This window comes from Carcharodon carcharias, chromosome 7 (assembly GCF_017639515.1).
Source record: "Carcharodon carcharias isolate sCarCar2 chromosome 7, sCarCar2.pri, whole genome shotgun sequence".
Taxonomy (NCBI): Eukaryota; Metazoa; Chordata; class Chondrichthyes; order Lamniformes; family Lamnidae; genus Carcharodon; species Carcharodon carcharias.
The window spans coordinates 159,161,530-159,183,530 of record NC_054473.1 but is presented as its reverse complement, the minus strand read 5'-3'; the positions used below and the strand labels follow the sequence as shown (position 1 = coordinate 159,183,530).

The window sequence follows — 22,001 nt, the reverse complement described above, 5'->3', positions numbered from 1 at the left end:
CAGCATTTGCACTGAGACAGGGGTAATGTTACAGCTGCTGATGGGAGTTGGAGGTGTCAGTGTTGTAGAGGATACAAAGATTGGAAAGGCAGCACAAAAAAAATTGAAAAGGAAAGACTAGCATTATATAGTGACTTTCACAACCACAGAATGTCCCAAATCATTTTTCCGTCAACAAAATGTGCTCACTGTTGTAATGTAGGAAACGCAGCAATTTGTCAACAGCAAGTTCCCACAAATTGCAATGTGATAATGACAGTTAATCTGTTTGTGATGTTTATTGAGAGATAAATATTATCCAGGATACCATGATTATTCCTGCTTTTCTTCAAAATAGTGTCATGGGATCTTTTACCTTCACCTGAGCAGGCAGGCAGGGCCACAGTTTAGTATCTCCTCAGAATGCTTGCACCTTCAACATTGCAGTGCCCCCTCAATACTGTAATGGAACGTCAGCCTTGACTTTTGTACTCAAGCAGCAGGGTGGTACTTGAACTCATGATCTTCTTACTTAGATGTGAGAGTGCTACCAACTGAGCCACGGTGTAGGGTCAAATAGGACACCAAAGTTGTGAACAGTGTGGTTCAGCCTGAGAGAGTGGCAGCACAGAGCAGTAGAGGGGTCAAGAGGGGTGGTGATGATGTAGAGATCAGTGTTGGTAGTGTACATGTGCAACCTGATGTCTTGACTTCAGATAATGCTGCTGAGTGGCAACATGCTGACGAGACATTAGAGGGAATCAAGTATAGGTCCCTCATTGACTCCAGAGGAAGTAATGCAGGGCTGGGAGGGCCATGACTGAAAAGGTAAGAGCAGAACAATGTATGCTCAGCTGCACACAGAGGATAGGCGAGAACAATGGTGCAATCAACATGTCAAAGATGCAGACAGATCAAAAAGAATGAGGAGGGAAAGTGAACCATGGTCACAAGTACAGAGGATGTCATTTGTGGCTGATTAGATTCAGTGCTGTGATAGAGATGAACACAGATTTGAGGCGCTCAGATATGGAGTTGCAGGAATAATGGACACAGATATAATAGACAACAATACGCTTAAGGACTATGTGGAGGAAAGGGAGTTTGATTTCGGATAATAATTTGGACAATGGGGTCAAGTGAAGGTTTTTTGAGGAGGGCAATGATGGCAGATTTGAGAGAAAGGGAAAGCATTTATGTCAGCTAGAAAAAAGTCAAGAAGAGAAGGTGGGTGGTCAGCAACTTAGTAGCATTAGGATCAAGCAAGCAAGAGGTGGGGCTTATGGACAAGTTGACCTTGGTGAGGGCACAGGGGAAATAAGAGAGAAACTAAAGATACAACTTTGTACTTAAGGCAGGGGGTATTTTGGGGAGTATCTTGGCTTACTGGGAAATGGAGAGGGAAAGATGTGCAGAGACAGCTGAACAGATGGTCTCAATCTTAGCGGCAAAGATGTCTATAATCTCATTTGTTATTGGAGATGTATCACAATTTCTTCATTGTTGTGAGGTCAATATCCCTTTGTGGGACTATCTTCACCACATGGACTGCAGTGTTTCAAGAGAGCCCACTGACAACATCTCAGCCAATAAGGGTATGCAATAAATGTCAGCCTTGCAAACATCACCAACACCTAATCCCAAAAATTAATAGAAAATAAAAAAAGTTGCATATGTTTTTTGGTTAAACAGACATGGACTTCCTCCAAGAATTTTACAAACAATTCTCTAGTTTTGGCAGAGCAGTTGGGGAAATGTTAAACTATTGTGCATCACAGCTGTTATAAAGCCAAGCTTTATATCGAAAATGACTATGCATTTATTGGGCTGAAAACCACCAGTTAAGTCTTAAAAAAACTGGACAGCAGCATTATCGTAATAGTAACTTAAAGTGACTTAAGGCAGCAGTTGGTAAGATGGCTGAATATTTGCGTCACTGTATTTTATAATTTCAAAGCCATTAAAATGGAGGCAGACTGTCTAGAAAAACCTATCAGAGACAATCACCTTGAAGGAGTATGAATGGCTCAGGAGATAGTCCATTCACAAGACAACCAGACAATCACCCGTGTATTCAACTAGTGGGAGTGAAAACCATTAGACAAAATCACTTTGGACAATGGGACTCTGGCTGAGAAAGGAACTTGCCCAGCCATAATCTAATCATGCCTAAATCATGGGCCTGGAATCAACTTGCTATGACCATGTTTGGGTGACTGGTCAGATTGTTAGAGGGGATCATGTGATGAGCCAACTAACCCCCTCTTTTGTGTTTATAAACTGCTTTTCTCCAGGCCACAGAACAGAGACACTGAAGCAGTACCCGAGTGGGTACTCTCACTCTCTCACTTTATCCATTCTGCAAGCTTGAGCCCTGCTTGTTGTTTGACCATTCACACAACACAGGCAGCTTTTTAAGACGCAGTAGCTGCTGTCTCTAGAAGAAAAGAGAAATTGTTCGTCAACATCTTTAAATTGTCTTGATGTCGAATCCAGAGACTACCGAGCCCACTCTGAAACCATCCAAGCCATCAATCTTCAAGATCTGAGTACCACTGGCTTTTATTGGACTTTTAAAACCACATGACCTGTCCTCCCACTTTGTAACTTACTTGTGTGTGTGTGAATCCTTGAATGCATGTGTGTGTGAGAGAATTAGAACATTTTTAATTATTTTTACTTATATCAGGTGTTAAGTAAAATAAATACTACTCTTTCTCTTTCAGCAACTTTCAAGGAAACCTTGTGTATGTGTGCCTTTTACAGTCACAGCACTTAAAACAGTCAAACACAAGTGTAATCTTTTTTAAAAAAAGCCTGTTCCCACCAAACAAGGAGTGGGAAAAGAGGGGAGTCACTCAATGTCTCCTTGACAATATTAGAAATGCAGGTCCCTTTTAGGCTAAACTAGGACTCGCTTCAGAGTGAATTGAGAGGTGCTGCTCATTGAAGCTTGTACTTAAGAGGTAGGTTTCTCCTCAGTGTGTGGGGTGGGGGGGTTTGCTTCTGGACTGGGAAAGGGTCCAGAGGGAACAGTGGAAACTGGTATTTGTATTGAACTATAGTTTGACAATAAAACAGTTGTGATTCACAGAATGTCTTCTGCTGCTTGATTCAGTAAATGGACATCCATCTTTAAGGAACTCCTACCTTGTCGTAACACAGCACGTGTCAGCATAAATACCAAATGAAAGTTACAACCAATATAAATCAATAAAAATTATTGGTCGCATAACCAAAACATTTCTGATACCAATAAAGGTCAGTAAATTCAAGCTGTTGTGCGCATCACTTAGCTGCTACAATACTTACTGAAAGAAAACCTTTATCCTGTTCATAGTTGGCCAATAATTTACTAAGTCTTGTCACCTCTTCCCGTGCCTTCTGCAGTGGTTCTATCAGACGCTTATTCTGAATCTGAACCTCAGATGTTTCTTTTTCCAGTCGTTCTTCTTTTAACTTCATCTCTTCGACTTGTTCCTGAGAAATTAGAGCAAAACCTGAAGATCATAGCTAGCTATTAGAAACCCTGTTCACAAAAATCAAGACTAAATATGGAGTAAATCAACCACAAAAAATAAGAATTGTATTAAACATCTGTATGTACTTATTAATATCAATGTGAAGGAATATAAGGTACTAAAATTTTGTGCATTTAAATAGTTCAGTAAATGACATCACTTAATTATTTTACTTAGCATCAACAAAGATTACTGTTAATACATAAGCAAGCAGTTGGCACTAAAGATTTGCAGAACCAACATCTTCATACATATCAGCTATCTCATCCTATAATGAACATTTAGAGTAAAAACAAAAGAATGAAAGCATCTAGTAAACAGCATACTAGATGGTCAAGAGATGAAAGTCTTTATGTTAAATTAATACATTTTGGGTACACAGGAATATTAGTGCCGGAAAATAAAAGATTCAAACATGCCCAGCTCAGTTACAGCATAGCCAAATGGTCTCAACAGGTAAGGTTTCTATTAGACCTATGGAAGTTGCAATTAATGGAATACAGGAAAGTCTGGAAGCAGCCACAGGCAGAATAGTTTAGGTTCCTATATTTTGCCCCAAAAACCCCAAGGGTCAGAGGAACAACCCCATATTCTACTACCCCTCTATGCAAAATTGACAATTCTCTGACAATGTGAGCAGCCTTATGCCCTAGGAATCACATTCATTCAAAGCTGCCTAAATCTATTTCTTTTAGGTGCTTAAAGCCACCACAATGAATAAATAACTTGGTTTGATTTAACCTCAAATCCCAAAGCTGACAAGATAGTGTACTAACCCAACATGGTATTAAGTTCCCTTGTAGAAACTCAGCTATTATTTCACTCAGCAAAGTGTGAAATACATGTGATTTTATTTGCACCCTTGTACTAACATTTGAAGCATATCTGTTTAATAACATGGAATACCCTAACCTTCAATGAGTTAATGAGTGCAAGGTTGTTAAGAGTAATGTCATTGTAGTAATTTTTAATATCACTGAACGCTTTTTCATGGTTTTTCATCAATGCGTTGATCTGACCATTCTTTCTTTCTTCAATTTCATGAATTTCTGTTTTTCTTTTCAATTCCATCTCGTCACGCAGCACATCCATCTTCTTTTGATACTTGGCTTCGATATCTGAGTGTGGTGAAGACCCAATTAGAAGATTTTCTCACAGAAAGTGACACAAATTATTCAATGCAAAAGAAAATAGCCTCTAGTTCTTTCACTTTAGAAAATGCATAATGCAATTTTTTAAAAAACCACAGGACTTAGACAATAGGGCTCGAAATTTCCTGGATTGGCGGGGGGAGGGGGATGCAGAGGGAAGGAGTGAAACTTGGGCAGCTCCCCCAGAGGCCGTTAGCAATTTGGCCTGGATCAGAAGTGATCAGTTTCCTGAGAAAGCCAGCATTTGTATTGGAAAACATTAAAAATGGGCTGAAGGCGATTGAAAAATGAGAAGCCCCTCTATCAGAGAGAGAAAGTTGTTGCTCCAGTTTTCTATCTCATTGAGGAAGTCACCTCCACAGTCACATGCCACCCATCTCAATGACCCCATGCTTGGAATTTGGGATAGGGTCAGATGTCTGACATGCTGGCAGAGTGAAGTCCTGCTTTGTCATGTTTCCAACAGCAGCATGGTCCTAAAAGTTCTAAAAACATTAATTAGAAAATGCGAGAAAGCAAACAGATTTAACATCAAACTTATGCTTTTCTCCTCTATTCAAAGGGAGTCAGAATAGTAGGATTTGTTTACATTTAAGATGGGTCCATTCCAAGATGGGAAGGACCCAGCGGCAATGACACAGCTAGTTTTTGTGGAGCCTGAAGAATCACTCCCGCTCCTCACAAATTCTCAAAAAGTAAATTAAGGCTTACATTCTGGGCTACTGTACAACTGAACCAATGGCTGAAGCCATGTGGAGCAGGCAAGATGAATGCTTCACCCAATTAAGTTCTAAGACAATGGAAGCCCTGTGTTTGTCATCAGACCTAAATTTGTATATTAAAACAGTATAGCCTAACCGAGATGATGCTCCAATCACCCAGCAATCAATCCTTAGGAAGACAGCATTGACCACACGATTGGCAGGAATGAGGCAGGAAGACTTGCCAAGGTGCCAATAGCTGTTTTTGCTGGGAAGAAGGTCTCAGAATGTCCCCCAATATCACTTATTCCATGGCATAGAATACTCCAAAATGTGTTATCCAAATATTGATTAGTTATCACTTATATATTCTCATCTTTTGCCTTGGCAGCTTCCAAATGTATTAACAAAATTCCTTCCCTCTAACAAGCAATTTAAGACACATACCTTAGTTCTTCAAATCAGCTTTTGTATTTAGTGGGAATCAGGATTGATAGCTTTGACTATAACAATTTTCATTTTAAGATGTTCCTGTGGGCAAAAGCCAGACTAACCTTGTGTTTGTTTCTCAAAATCATTCCACAATCTTGTAATTTCTTCGTCATTTTTCTGTTAATGAATATGAAAAGAAATCTTAATTAAAAACTCACGGGAGCTTTGATGAAGGGCATACACACATTGATAGCCTTGCTATGGGTTCAGGTTAAGGTTCTACACTTACTAATGGAGTTGTGGGGGTTTCCAGCATTTTCTCCTTTAATTCAGATTTCCAGAATTTTCAATATTCTGATTTTATCTAATGATATACATTAGAGTAAACACCTTTCAGTTAATCTTAAAAAGGCTTTCTATTGCCAAAATGCAATATTTTGGAGAAACTATTTCATGTAACTACCTTCACTTGATCTGTCTGCAACCAATAATTCGTAGTACAACATACTGGAGCATTATTAAAAAAGAATATAAAACATATCAACCTCTGTAACCTTCTGAAGGAATGGTGCTTAACACAGAAGAATCAAAATAAGGGAGGAAACCTAGCCCCCACCACCACCACCCCTATACCCCACTACAATTCAGAGTAACAGCCATGTTTTAGGCAGGAAATCCTTGGCCCACTGTGGCTACTTGTCCAAACCTCCCATTACTTTTCTTACTGCGATTCTAGAACTAATAGCTCTGAATCTTAACTACTAACAGAAATCTATCCAGTCCGTCTTTAAACCTGCTGTGGCTTCTGTTCTATCACCCCATTGGTAGTGTATTCCACATTTCTATCAATTTCCTAATGAATCAAATATTTCCTACATTTTCATTTTCTTTTGATGCCCTTAAACTTAAACTGGGTTCCTAGTTCTCAAATACTCTGCTCAACAAAAGAACTTCCAGAATTTAATTTCTCAATAATTAACAACAAATTTAAACTTACATACCTATGTTTATATTGAACAATATTTTGTCAAAGTCATTTAGAAAAATCAAAAGTACAAATGACCCCAAAATTGTCCCCTATGGAATACCAATGGCAAGTAAATTCCACTCTGATATTTCCCTATACGCCAGTCCAGCATAATATTGTGTCATCTATCCACTGGCTTTTTTCCCCCCACTTTGTCAAGGGTAATTAGAGATGGGCATCAAATACTGGCCTTGCCAGCAATGCTCACATCCCCAAAACAAAAAAATTAGGCTGACATGCAGGACTATGTCAAATGTCTTTCTGAAATCGAGGTAGGTAATATCTAGTACTTTATTCCTATATTAAAGATAAGCACCTTCAGTTAACCTGACTTCATCTTTGTCCTTAGATAAACGTACCAGTTTCAAAGTTTTCACCATGTTTTCATTGGAAAGCTCCTGTTCTTTCAGTTGCACCTTCAAGTTTCTGATATTATTTTGTATAGCATGCTCCTGGTCACGATGCTCTTTTTGTTCCAGTTTCATGGCTACTGTATTCTCTGCCTTCAATTCAGCAAGGTTATTCTGGTGTTCATACAACAAGTGTTTGACTTTCTGCTTGTAGACCTGCGGAAAGAAGAAATTGCAAACTATCATAAGGGAGCTAGAAAATAACTTAAAATTTAACAAAAAAAAAATCCTATTTAGTAGAAATATCTTCTTCCTCATGAACCCCCAATATTTCTAAATCAGTAGTGTAGTTTCCCTCCATCTCTGATGAATTTCCTGGGGTATAAATAAGCAGTTCTGACAGTGCCCAACATCCCTGTGTGTTTGGAATGTGTGGAACAAAATACAAGATAAAGGAAAAATTGAAATTTCTAATAAACTATTTGCATTTAGTCTATTAAATCTGACACCCATGCATTATAAACCACTTATGTCAAAAACTTGTACCTTTTATGAAAACGTTCTGGAAAACAAAACAGAACTCAGGCCACCACTGCTCAACTAGTGAGTTGCTTATTCTCAAGAACGCACATTGCATGTGGGGTACTTGGAAAAGTACTCGTGAATATTTATTTAGATCTTGTAAAAGATGTGCAACGAAGAAAGATAAATCAATGCAAACTGCAGACAGGGTGACTCTATAGTGTCTTACATCTTTTCACAGGCTGGGAGCACAATTTATCCAATTGTGTTTCAATTAAAATAATTTCAGTAAGGGTGACTGGGTCATGGAAACACTCTGGGTTGAGTTAGAGAACAACAATAGATGCAAGATTCTGCTGCGAGCTGGTTATAGGCTCCTAATAATAGTGATCGTGATTAGTGCGGCACGGGGGTGGGGATGGGGGCGGCTGCCGGTGTATATCATTTGAGAGATTTTGAGAAAATGAGAGATTTTAATTTCCACGTTAAGTGGGAGACATAAAACATCTCAAGCAAGCATTGAATTTCTATAATGTATTTGGGACAATTTTCTACAATAACCTATTCTAGAACAAAGGGAGAATAGACCATACTAGATTTAGTGAAGAGTAATGAACCAGAATTAGTTAACAATGTGGCGGGAAGGGAGCATCTTGCAAATAGTGGCCTTAAGATGATTGAATTTGATATTTGGTTAAAGGAGGAAGAGGGAAGAGTCTCAAGTCAAGGTTTTCGGTTTAAGTATGACAAACTTAAAACGAATAAGAAATAAATTAGCTACACTAAACTGAGCTGAACTATCGGCTTATCTATTAACAAACTGTTGGAAATATTCAAAGATTATATATTCAATATTTTTAGAATGATACAAAACCAGTACATAACTCTAAGACAAAGGTTCCACTTTTGTAATTAATGAAGTAAGAGACAGGAGCAAGCTAGAAGGCTTACAAAAATACTAGCATAAGTGGATATCAAGTGGACATCAAGTGGACTGTTGTTTTTTATAGATTTCCCAAAAAGATACAAAGGAAGTATAAGAGGTTCAAAAGGTGAATTTGAAAAAGGACTTGCAAAGGACATGAATGTTTTTTTAAACCATATTCCGAGGAAAAAAAGAGTGGTGAATGGGAATGTGAAGCTGTTAAAGATAGATGTAGGACAGACTACAATAGGTAATAAGGAAATAGCAGACTTGCTAAAATTGGTTCAGTACTTTGTATCATTTTCACAGTGGAGGAAGAGAACAAATTATGGACAATGCAGGGGTACCTAAATACTAAGTCAAGGAAGAAACTTTGTGGATTGAATATAAGTAAACAAAATGGTAATGGGGAAAATACTGCGGCTAAACATACAAATCTCCAGCAGAGGCTGGTTTCCACCCGATGATATTGAAAGAAATAGGTGAAGTTGTTGCATATGCATTAACCATCATTTTGCAATGATCTTGAGATTCAAAAAATGTACCTTTGGACTGGAAAATTGCTAATGCCACTCTATTACTTAAGGAGGAAGTAGGAAAGGAGATTCCTTTTCTTTTATTCGTTCACAGGATGGGGGCATTGCTGGCTAAACCAGCATTTATGGCCCATTTCTATTTGCACTTGAGGTGGTGGTGGTGAGCTGCCTACTTGAACTGCCGCAGTCATGTGGTGCAAATACACCCACAGTGCTATTAGGGAGGGAATTCCAGGATTTTGACCCAATGACAGTGGAGGAATGGCAATATATTCCCAAGTCAGGATGGTGTATGGCTTGGAGGAGAACTTCAAGGTGGCGGCGTTCTCATGTGTCTGCTGCCCTTCTTCTGGATGGTAGTGGTCAAGGGTTTGGAAAGTGCTATCAAAGAAGCCTCGGTGAGTTGCTACAGTGCATCTTGTGGATGGTACACACTGCTGCTACTGTGCATCGGTGGTGCAGGGAGTGAATGTTTGTGGATGGGGTGCCAATCAAGCAGGTTTGTGTGTCCTGGAGGATATCAAGCTTCTTGAGTGTTGTTGGCGCTACACTCATCCAGGCAAGTGGAGAGTATTCCATCACACTCCTACTTGTGCCTTGTAGATGGTGGGCAGCCTTTGGGGAGTCAGGAGCTGAGTTACTTGCCGCAGGATTCCTAGCCTCTGACCTGCTCTTGTAGCCACAGTATTCATATGGCTGGTCCAGTTCAGCATCTGGTCAATAGTAACCCCCAGGATGCTGATAGTGGGGGATTAAATGATGGTAATGTCATTGAATGTTAAGGGGCAAAGGTTGGATTCTCCCTTGTTGGAGATGGTCATTGCCTGGCAATTGTGTGGCGTGAATGTTTCTTGCCACTTGTCAGCCCAAGCCTCGTGTTAGGAAATAGAGACAGCTTAAGTAAGTTATATTTGTATTTGAGAGTGTTAGGAATGAGTGTTAGCTTTAAAGTTTAAGTTTGATTCTGTATTTCCGTATCTGTGTTAAGAAAGGTCAAGTGGAGTTTTAGTTTCCCTTTAAAAAGGTGTTTGCATTTCTAATCAGAGTTTTAAAACTTTAGCTAAGGTAAACAAACAAGGACAGAAGAATTGGACTGTTGCCTAGCAACAGAGAGCCAGGGAGGCAGGTCCCTCCTACAGACACACACAGAAGAGAAACAGCAGTTTTGACCTGGAAGTTGTGGAGTTCAGTTGGTTTTTGAAAGTTGCTGCCAGGAGAGACTGGAGCAAAAGGGACAGATAGCCAGTCCCAAGCTAAAGAGAAACCCCAAAAATCCAGGGGAGTGGAAGAGGGGAAAGTCCAGAGAAGACCATCTAGTAAAAGAAAGGACAGGAACCTGGGAAAAGTTAACAGGAACCTGTTAATGAAGTTAAGAGTGAGGGGCAGAGAGAATGGCTCCAGGCTTCAAATTTAAAGAGACAAAAGCTGCAGAAAGCAGATTTAAAGCGGGAACAGCTTACAAAAGACACGAAGGTCCAAAGAGACAAGTGAGGGTTTGTAACTCTTTGCTATGGGCATGTGAAGCAGTGGAGTTACCATTGACAGCTGAGTAAGCGAGAGAGTGTGCATGGAAGACAGCTTGAATGCATGTGGTGACCAAAGAAGATGAGCATCGGAAGGAAAGTTTGAAATCCTGCAAGTGAACCCTTGCAGAAGGAGTCTGAGAGAAAGCGCCGGTTTGGGGGAAAAGATTCCAAGGCGAGGTCTTGGAGAGTGGAGATTGGAAACCCTTGTGTGAAAGACAGAGTGCAGTGAGACTGGTGCGTCAAGCAACTGGTTGTGTTGGGGCAGGGGGTGTGGTTGGAGTTGAGAGATGCATAGCATCTGGTTGTGGTGGCATCTATCACTTGGTTTCAAAGTGTGGTGTGTCTGACCACAGGGTTACATATGTAAATACACAGTCCATGTAAACCTAAGAACCTAAGAAATAAGAGGAGTAGGCCATTCAGCCCTAAAGCCTGTCCCGCCATTCAATAACATCTTGGCTGATCTGCCCCAGGCCTCAACTCCTCTTTCGTGCCAGCTCCTCATAGCCCTCAACTCCCCGTTATTTCAAAAATCTATCTACCTCCTCTTTAAATACTTGCAGTGATCTAGCCTCCACAACTCTCTGGGGCAGAGAATTCCAGTCATTCACCACCCTCAGAAGAAATTCCTTCACATCTCAGTTTTAAATGAGTGTCCCTTTATTCTGTAACTATGTCCCCTAGTTCAAGACTCTCCCACTAGTGGAAACATCTTAACATCTACCCTGTCAAGCCCCTCAGAATCTCACGTTTCAATAAGATCATCCCTCATTGTTCTAAACTCCAATGAATAAAGGCCTGTTTAGCCTTTCTTGATAAGTCAACCCCTTCATCCCAGGAATCAGCCTAGTGAATCTCATTTGAACTGCCTCCAATTCCAGTATATCCTTTCTTAAATACAGGTCCAGAACTGTTCACAGTACTCCAGGTGCAGCCTCACCAACACCCTGTACAGTTGTAACAAGACTTCACTATTTTTAAACTCCAACCCCCTGGCAATACAGCCCAAAATTCCATTTGTCGTCTTAATTACTTGCTGCATCTGCATACTAACTTTTTGTGTTTCATGCACAAGAACACCCAGATCCCTCTCTGTTGCACTTTTTGGAGTCTCTCTCCATTTAAATAATAATCTGCCTTTTGATTGTTCCTAAAGTGCATGACCTCACACTTTTGTACATTAAATTCCATCTGCCAAGTTTTTGCCCACTCACTCAACCTATTGACTGTGAACATTAGAGTAAAGATAGCCTTTGTAACGTGCTATCTTTACAAATTTGTATATATCTATAAAGGTATAGTTGTGGGTGAAGGAGTATTGTAATATAGTTCATCTTTTCTTGTTGAATAAATGTTTTATTCTTTTGTTAAAAATTCATCAGCTGATTCCTGTGACTCTGTTCAGTAGCACTCTCCATGTATCTAAACAAACAAAAGTTTGGATCTATCAGCTGGGTTCCACTCTGGGATCAGGCTTATCCAGTGGTAACCCCAGGAGGAATCATAACACTGTATATTGTCCAGGTCTTGCTGCATTTGGACATGGACTGCTTCACTATCTGATGAGTCACAAATGGTGCTGAACATTGTGCAATCCTCAGTACACATCCCCACTTCTGATCTTACGATGGAAGGAAGGTCATTGATGAAGCAGATGAAGATGGTTAGGCCTAGGCCTAGACTTGTCCATTTAACAACAATTGTGCAAAGTTACTCGAATCTATCATTAGAAACAAGGCAACTGAGTGCTTAGATAAGTATCCACTGATCAAAGAAAGTCAACATGGATTTGTGATAGATAGGTCATGTCTGATCAATCTAGTTTGTGATCTTGTGACATGGTTTGAAAATAGGAGATGTTTGGCAGGACATGGCAAACGTTGATCACCAGGGATCAGTAGTGGTTCATCAGCTTTTCACCACAAAGATTAGTGATGCAGCACATTAAAACAAATAGGTGGGAACAGGAAGTTGCAAAGCAACATAGGCTAAATTAATGAGTGGGTAAACCTGTAGCAGGTGGAGTTCAAAGTGTGAGATTATTCATTTTCAATCTGAGAAAGTCAAATTGGAACAATTTTTCAATGATGAGAGGCTAGGAACTGTGGAGGAACAAAGATATTTAAATGTCCATAAACAACTCACTAAACACATGCGCATAGTTACAAAAAAGTAATTAAAATGATTAATTTCACAGTAGACTCCAGTGTTGAGCACCAACTCTCAGGAAAGATATATTGACTTTTTGGAAGAGGTGCATTACAAATTCACCAGAATTATAGAAATATTTAAACAGGCTGCATAAATTTAGCTTTTATTTCCTTGCATTTAGAGGGCTGAGTGATGATTTAATTGTGATGTTTAAAATGATAAATGACAAAGGGAACTAATGGAGGAATTCAGAGCACGATGGCATAATCATAAAATTAGAGCTAGGCCATTAGAAGTAAAATCAGGAAACTTTTTTTAAAACACTATCTGTGGTAGAAATTTAGATCTTGCTACAAAAGGTTATGGATGTTTGGTCAATTGAAATTTTCGTAATTTAAGATCGAGATTGAGCAAGGAGGTTACAATGAACCTTTATAAAACACTGGTTCAGTTTCAACTGTGTCCAATTCTGGTCACCGCACTTCAGGAAAGATGTGAAGGCTTTACAGCGGGTGCAGAAAGATTTACAAGGATGAGGGGCTTCAGTAACATGGATAGTTTGGAGAAGCTATGATTGTTCACCTTAGAGAAGAGAAGCTGAGAGAGATTTGAGAGACGTGTCCAAAATCATGCAGGGTTTGGACAGAGTAGATGGGGAGAAACTGTTCCCATTGGCGGAAGGAAATCAGGGGACAGCGATTTAAGGTGATTAGCAAAAGAACCAACAGTGACATGAGGACAAACCTTTTTACACAGCTAGTGGTTGGGATCTGGAACGCACTACCTGAGAGTGTGGTCGAGGCAGACACAATCAGGACTTTCAAAGGGGAATTGAATAGGCACCTGAAGAGAGAAAAATTGCAGGCTATGGGGAAAGAGTGGGGCAAGGGACAAGCTGAGTTGCTCTTGCAGAGAGCCAGCACAGAAATTATTGGCAAAATGGCCTCTTTCTGTGTTGTAACCATTCTATGGTAGGTTTTTGTTGCATAAAGATATCAAGGGAAGTGGAACAACGGTAGGTAACTTAAGGTACAGATCAACTATGATATAACCAAGTTGCTAAACAAGTTTAAGGTCACGTTTAAGGTGAAATAGGCCTATTACCTTAATTTCCACCTGGTGCCGTTCCTCTGCATCCTCCATTTCTCGATCTTTGTTTCTTAATTCTGACTTCCTCTCCTCCAGCTGCCGCTTTGTGATCTCCCAGAAAGTGTGGATTTTGTCACGCTCAAGCTGAAAGTAGTTCCGTTCTTCTCGTTCTCTGTCAAGTTCTTCACGCAGCCGAACAATGTGTTCCTCCAGCTGTGTATAAGAGAATAATCAGTTTTTCAGCTGAAACCCATGAAGCACTCTACAGATATAGAATCATACAGTACAAATAGAGAATCATACAGTACAGAAAGCTATTTGGCCTAGCACTGTAAACAAGCTATCCCATTAGTGCTCTTTCCTCACGGCCCTGCAGTTTTTTTTTCCTTTTCAAGTATTTATCCGATTCCCTTTTGAAAAAGTTACTATTGAATCTGCTTCCACCAACCTTCCAGGCAGTGCAAACCAGATCATAACAACTCATTGTGTAAAAAATTCTCATCTCCCCTCTGGCTCATTTGCAAATTACCTCAAAATAAATTCAACGGTCCCACCCCTGGATGAGCTCAAACCACTAACTTTTGGAACATGCTGACTAATTGCACCACAAATATAGTATTCTTCAGTTTCACAGGAGAATTTTACCTGCTCCTTAGACATCGCATCTGTGGAAAGGCCATCGATCACCGTAGGTGTTTTTGCTTTCTTGCCTCCTTTCCCTTTCTTCTTTTTGGGCGGCTGTTTAATGGAAAACTTTTGTTAGTATCATGTTCTTTTTGCTACAGGCAATTAAAGCTAATGAAAAAACTCAGTAAGATTGGTAATCTCTAAGGTCAAGAATATACTATTTTCTGAGGTCACCACTGTTACTATTTATATTGAACAGTTTTGCTTCTTTTCATTCTTTTGGCAATGTATTGGTTAATGCAATACTGCTGGCAATAATTTTACAAAATAATCCTGGAGACATAAAGTCTCTTACAAAACCAAGTTCATAATTTTCAACGTGCATAAGGAACGTCCCATTTGCAAGCTGACCCTGATTTTTGATCAATCTGTGGTACAATGATCGATACAATAGGCTCACTTTTGCCTCTATCCCTCTACCTGAAGACTAAGATTGGGGGGGGGGGGTTGAGCTACAGTGACAAAGTCGCAACATTTTAAAGATGCTATTTTTAAAAAATTCTAAGACTTTAAGAGGCCACAGTCAGATCAGCCACAATCTTATTGAATGGTAGAGCAGGCTTGAGGGGCTGAATGGCCTACTCCTGCTCCATATGTTTGTATGTATGCATGAAAATGACATTAAATAAAAAGGCAGCTTTAAGATATTGTCTTTAGAAGAGATACAAATATACTAAAAGTCTAAGGGGAATTAACACAGAAAATATTACAGTGTTAACATATTTTTCTCATTAAAACTCTGTAAATTCCAGCATTCAAAAATTTTACATCCCCCAATATGCATTTAAACTTTTAACCTTTATATGCACGTCATATTGTACTGTTTTAAGAATTGTACACCTTATTAAAAAATGTACTAATTTCACTTTAAAATTTTCATCTTACAGTAAGGATTGCTACCAAAATGCAATAACAAGTGTCATCTTGACCCTGTTGGTGGCAGTCTTTGCCTGTGCACCAGAAGGTTGAGGGGTCAAATTCAACTTTAAGACTTGAGGGATGCTGCGTTGCCTGTTATAATTCAACAAACATCACTAAAATCAGATTAACTAGTCATTTATCCCATTGCTGTCTGTGGGAACCTTGCAGCATCCAAATGATAGCCACATTAACCTATGCACCAACATCATGTGTAAAGTATTTTGGGAGTCCAATTAGTTTAATTATTAGTTATAAAATATAAGTTGCTTCTTTCTTAATTTGTTTAAGCACAATTTCCCTCATCCTATCTAAGGCAGCACAAGATCACATCTGTACAAAAGCAAAACACTGCAGAGTTACAGATGTGGCAGTGAACCAATCAGTGCATACCAAACCTTACCCGAGATATGAAGCCAAACCTTAGGACGTGCAAATTGATGATTCAGATGGGGATGCCTGGGGTATTCTGTTCCTTCAATTTGTAATTTTAATCCCCTAATATGACAGATTGCTACAATTTTAATGATTCTCCCACAGGAGTTATCAAATTTATGTATGGGGTGAAGTTCCATTTTGGAAAACAGGTACGTTTCAGTGGTTTAAACATCCATCAGTAAATTAAGGTCCTATTACTAGCTTCGCTTTGCCTAGGAGGACTTTTTACAACATAATAGTAAAATTCTCTTCTCGTGATAAACAGGAGAATGCCTGTTTTCTTAATAATTAAAATCCAAAAAAGGGAGGATGGGGGGTGGTTAAGGTGGGGGGAAGAGGGTGGGGGGGGGGGGGGGAAAGAGGGTGGGGGGGGGGAAAGAGGGTGGGGGGGGGAAAGAGGGTGGGGGGGGGAAAGAGGGGGGGGGGGGGTAAGAGGGGTGGGGGGTGGTTAAGGGGGGGAACGAGGGTGGGGGGTGGTTAAGGGGGGGGAAAAGAGGGTGGGGGTGGTTAAGGGGGGGAAAAGAGGGTGGGGGGTGGTTAAGGGGGGGAAAGAGGTGGGGGGTGGTTAAGGGGGGGAAAAGAGGGTGGGGGGTGGTTAAGGGGGGGAAAAGAGGGATGGGGGGTGGTTAAGGGGGGGAAAAGAGGGTGGGGGGTGGTTAAGGGGGGGAAAAGAGGGTGGGGGGTGGTTAAGGGGGGGAAAAGAGGGTGGGGGGTGGTTAAGGGGGGGAAAGAGGGTGGGGGGTGGTTAAGGGGGGGGAAAGAGGGTGGGGGTGGTTAAGGGAGGGGCAAAGAGGGTGGGGGTGGTTAAGGGGGCAAAGAGGGTAGGGGTGGTTAAGGGGGAAAGAGGGTGGGGGTGGTTAAGGGGGAAAGAGGGTGGGGGTGGTTAAGGGGGGGGAAAGAGGGTGGGGGCTTGGTTAAGGGGGGGGAAAGAGGGTGGGGGTGGTTAAGGGGGAAAGAGGGTGGGGGTGGTTAAGGGGGAAAGAGGGTGGGGGTGGTTAAGGGGGGGGGAAAGAGGGTGGGGGGTGGTTAAGGGGGGGGGAAAGAGGGTGGGGGGGTGGTTAAGGGGGGGAAAGAGGGTGGGGGTGGTGGTTAAGGGGGGAAAAGAGGATGGGGGTGGTTAAGGGGGGAAGAGGGTGGGGGTGGTTATGGGGGGGAAAGAGAGTGGGGGGTGGTTAAGGGGGGAAAGAGGGTGGGGGTGTAGGGGGAAGGGAATGAGAAGGGATATGAAGCAGTTGCCCTTCTCATTTCACAGGCCGAGAAGGCAAAGCCGGTCTTCCCTGAACCCTAGGCAAACTCCAGCTCGTCTTTCTATTTGAAAGAGCTCCACACTGACACTCACCATCTTGGCGCTACTGCTCCGAGCGGTTAGGCCAGAACCGTTTATTTACCGACAGCACCATGGAAACCCCGCTCCAGGCAGGACGGCTAAATCCCGCGAGACTTTGTGAACGGGGAGGGGGTTGAGGTGCAGGCGGGGTAGGGGGAGGGGTTAGGGGGGGAGGGGGAGGGGGTTGAGGTGCGGGTTGGGTGGAGGTGGGGGTGGGGGAGGGGTTGGGAGGTTCACGCCTTTGTCTTGGGACACGCACGACGAGCCCGCCCGCCCGGGATTTCAGTCAAAGCATCGCGAGAGTCGTGCGCGGTTACCTTAGCAACGCGTAAATAACACCCTGGCGAGATGGCAACCATGAAAACAACTTATTAAAATCTTGTAAAGTGACCATAGAGTTTCAAATGACAACACTGGACATTTAAAAATAAGCCTCTATTTCTAAATAATCAAGAGTTACCATCATAATGTTTAGTAGGTTCCTGGTACTGGAGGCCGTCAACGGAAGAGGCCAGTGCAAACCCTAGTTCTGTTGAAGGGTCATGAGGACTCGAAACGTCAACTCTTTTCTTCTCCGCCGATGCTGCCAGACCTGCTGAGTTTTTCCAGGTAATTCTGTTTTTGCAGTGCAAACCCTCCCAGTTAGAGCTCGGAACAAGCACAAACTCCTCAGCATGTCAGTAGGAAAATAGTCTCCTAAAGCATTAGGACAAATGTCCAGGATTTACATCGCATGAAGTAATATTTGTGGGTGGCTGCACATTTGCAAAAGAGAAATTGCAGCAATACCAATTTATAGCCATCCTTATGGTAACTGGTTAGATCATGTGAATTTATTTAATAGGGATCATCGGTCTATTTCTTTCCTTTCAGACAAAGAGAAAGATTAGTACAATATTTACCAACATGGGGCTCTGAATGCTAATGGGAGATGGTGCCTCAGATCTATCATAATTCAAGTATTTTTTTTACTGTAAGCTGACATTTTTAATGAAAATCATGGTTTCTGCGACCATTTCCACCAAAGCTGCCAGCATACATTTAAAAAGAAAGTAAAGCAGGGTGAATGTAGCCCAAGGCCTGTTGGAGCTGCAGCACCATGGACCTGAGTTTAGTAGATTAGCCGTCTACAGCTAGAAAGACCACGGGATGTTTACAATCTTTGAGGTGTTAAGGAAGAAAGCGGTCACTTCCACACTGAGAAAATAAAACCAGCAGAAGGATGATCCCATGCAACTCACTTGTCCATAATTCAGATGAAATCACCTCAGTGCCTCTCACACTACAGGTTGTGTATGTAGAGAACATTAGTCAGAGGAGGTGGAAAAATAGAGTCCCAAAGCCTCTTGTCCAAAAAAGAATCACAACCATCTATAATTTACACCATGGCAATTTACACCAGGGTCTCTCTGGGCCTGGCAGTGGCAGCGGTGGTGGTGATGTCAGAGGGGGTCAGGGGTGCAATGTCATGCCAGTGACCCTCAAAGTCACCACAGCATTGAATGTCTACACCACAAAAGCCTTTCAATCTGCTAGAAGGGACTGCATCTTATGGTGGTCTGCAACTCACAGCTGTATTAGCAGCTAATGCCAAAAAGTGCTATCACAAGAACATAAAAATTAGGAGCAAGAATAGGCCACAGACTAACAAACCCTTCTATTTCTTTCTACCTCATCTAGTTTATCCTTAAATATATCTAATCTACTCATGCCAACTATTCCACGTGGTAGCAAGTTCCACTTTCTAATCACTTGCTGGGTAAAGAAATTAATAGAAAAACAAGTTCCCTACTCATTATGGTCAATTTACCAATTGATTATATCCAGTTGGGGGGGGGGGGTAATCTATTAAACTAATTAATGCCCCTTCCAAATTTTTAGTTGGGTTTTGCATTAGCATCACTACTACCCACAGGTAGCTTCTCCATGCTGAATGTTTTCACAGCTGCTCACTTCTGGCTTGATTGTTCTTTCATTCATTTTACCTTTTTTATATAAAAAGAAAGCTTTTTCAGTGAACTTGAGTCAGAAGACTTGCTAGAAAAAATTCACCAGCTCTTGGAGGTGATGTATAGAGGAAGCAGGAAGATTTAGGAGTTATTACAAAACGTCTTCTCCCTCTCTTCACCATTAATACAATGGATAATACACCAGCATTAATAATATGGATTTATGCACTCATGCCAATCACAGAGACAGACCCTTGGGCAAGAATGTGAAATCAGTCCTGTAAGTATAAAACTGCATATTACTGCTATAAATCTCTACTGCAAAAAAACCTGTCTTCAAAACAGTAAAGAACAGCATCAGTATTGATAGATTTGTGAGGCAGTTGGTGCAGAATGTAGCCTTTTAATATATTTGATTCCTTCTGTTTCCATTTCATACTTAGATTTCCCTGAGTCATGCATTATTTCTCCATTGGATGGATACCCAGATGACTGTGCCTGTCAGTGACTATCCAAAGCAACTTGAGGTGATCTGCCCTCTGATTTTCTCTGCAGAAGCATTTAGATAGTCATTTTACTCTGTCTTCTGACGATCTAGCTAAGATTAGGGAGCTGGAGAAATGACAAAACTCCACCTCTTTAAGGATGTACACTGTGGGAACAGAGGAAACTGTGCAATGTTTCCTTTCATTTGTGAGCAGATTTGGGACATCAGCTGCCAGTGCCAGCAGACAGCTTAATTGTCAGTGTGCAATTCCGATTCTAGAGCAGCTGGAATATGTATCCCATGTGGAGGCAACAAAGGTTTCAATTAAACAAGGTTTCTAATTAAAGCCAATAACAAACCCTGTTATAATTTATAGAATCTTTTAATCAGTTATCATCTTTACAAGCATTCCTGAGTTAATTTAAGAATCTAAAATATTTTATAATGTATATGAACTCATTATTAAATATGTTTGTCCATCACTCAGATTGAGAAAGGAACAGCTGTTTGAAAAGAGGTTCAACTAAGAGCAGGGGGATCAACACAAGCCTTTCTAATTTAGTCTAATATGTGATGGGCCTGAATGATTTTTTTACAAATGCAAAAAAATTATGCCATCATGTAAATAATCTGATATTAATCTCCCCTGATGTAATCACAATCAACACTCAAGCCTAGCTATTTCAGTCAGTGTTAACCCATTTATTTTAAGACTGGCATGGTACATGTAGGTATCACGGTCTTCATTAAATGTAATTTCAGTTTTGATTTGAACTATCATTTTTTGCTTATAATTTAAGGTCCTCTACAAGGAAAAAATGCATTTATAGGGCATGATTCATATCCTAAGAATAGCCCAAATCACTTCTTTATCGTGAAGAACTTTTTAAACATGTAGCCATTTTATTATCATAGAATCATACAGCACAGAAGGAGGCTGTTTGGCCCATCATGTCTGTGCTGGCTCTTTGAAAGAGCTATCGAATTAGATCGACCTGAGGGGGCAGATATTAGAGGGTTAACATTCCATTTGATAAGCACCACACCCTTACTATTGCACTGAAGTGCCAACTGGATTACGCACTTAAGTCTTGAATGGGGGCTTGAACCTTCTGACTGAGACAAGAGTGGTACCATTGAGTCCAGTCTGACTCCCATACTAAACTCAAATGATGTAGGTCTTTTACTTTCAAAAGAGGCTTTGTGTTCAATGATAATGGCTGAGTTATTCTGAATGTATTGCATTGATGTCTAAACCATTAAGCATTTTAGCTGTAGCAATAGGAGTTTAGTGCATTTTGTATTTGTATCAAACATTTATGTAAGAAATAAATACATATACACATAAACCCACACATGCACATCCATGATACCTTAATCTGCAGCAGAAAGCCACCCTTTGATCACAGTATCTGGAGAACAGCATGTTTAACTTTAATTAGATTGTTATCATTTGCACATCCAATCTAATTAGTTAACCCAATTGTGATAAAATTATTGATTGGTTCTGGATTAAAGTATATCTCCAGATCACAAAATACAAAACAAGCAAATCTATGACACAGCCAAAGAAACACACAGATCGTCTTCCAATTTTATTTGCCACAGATAAAAAGGCTGGGCATGCGAGGTGCTGTATTCTTAAGGCTAAACTGTGGGTATCCTTCACATCACAGATTTTAATTTGACTGGTTAGTGCAACTAGCACAGGTTTAGTGCGGATGGGTTGCAAATCGGGGATATGGGCTTGGCAGTCAACACAGCAAACTCAAGGCCCACATTGAAAACTAATGATTGGAAAATGATGTGGGCTCCTGACCTCAAAGGAGCAGCTGCATTTTGCTTACCAATTACAATATGTGTGATTTGAGTTAATCAATCTCAATGCCAGTTGAATTATCACCAAGAACTGTGTGCTGCTGGTTCTGAAAACATTATATTGGATAATTTGGCAGATAGATTAATGAGGGTTTCACTAATCATGAACATTAAGCAGATAGAAAATAAAAAAGTGTGAATATTGCTTGGGTTCTGAGGTATATATTATTGTTCTTGCTGTTGGCTTTTATAAACCAAAAAACGGAAGGGTAATACGGCATTATTTTAAAAATAAAATCTGCTGATCGCAGCTTAATTTTTTGAGTAAATCTAAATGTCTCCCCAATCTATTGTTACCTTGGAGATAATCAGTCATCAACACAATAGTAAGGCTGCTGTTACACCTCTGGTGTGGTGAACTACTGTTCTTGTCCCTCTTATTTTTTGCCCGTCACACGGGAATTTGT

At 40.7% G+C, this 22,001-nt stretch overlaps 1 protein-coding gene across 1 annotated transcript in view; it reads right to left on the bottom strand.

Annotated features, from left to right (window-relative positions):
- gas8 (growth arrest-specific 8) overlaps nucleotides 1-17,442 on the bottom strand; it is a 33,253-nt gene extending 15,811 nt beyond the window's left edge. Inside the window, exons 1-7 of the mRNA XM_041192468.1 lie at nucleotides 17,293-17,442; nucleotides 14,556-14,648; nucleotides 13,926-14,123; nucleotides 7,171-7,377; nucleotides 5,907-5,961; nucleotides 4,413-4,618; nucleotides 3,292-3,459 (exon numbers count right to left, since the gene is read on the bottom strand). Coding sequence (XP_041048402.1) covers nucleotides 3,292-3,459; nucleotides 4,413-4,618; nucleotides 5,907-5,961; nucleotides 7,171-7,377; nucleotides 13,926-14,123; nucleotides 14,556-14,648; nucleotides 17,293-17,295 — 930 coding nt within the window. The 5' untranslated portion in view covers nucleotides 17,296-17,442. The remainder of the gene's footprint in view (nucleotides 1-3,291; nucleotides 3,460-4,412; nucleotides 4,619-5,906; nucleotides 5,962-7,170; nucleotides 7,378-13,925; nucleotides 14,124-14,555; nucleotides 14,649-17,292) is intronic.
- Between the last annotated feature and the right edge of the window lie 4,559 nt (nucleotides 17,443-22,001).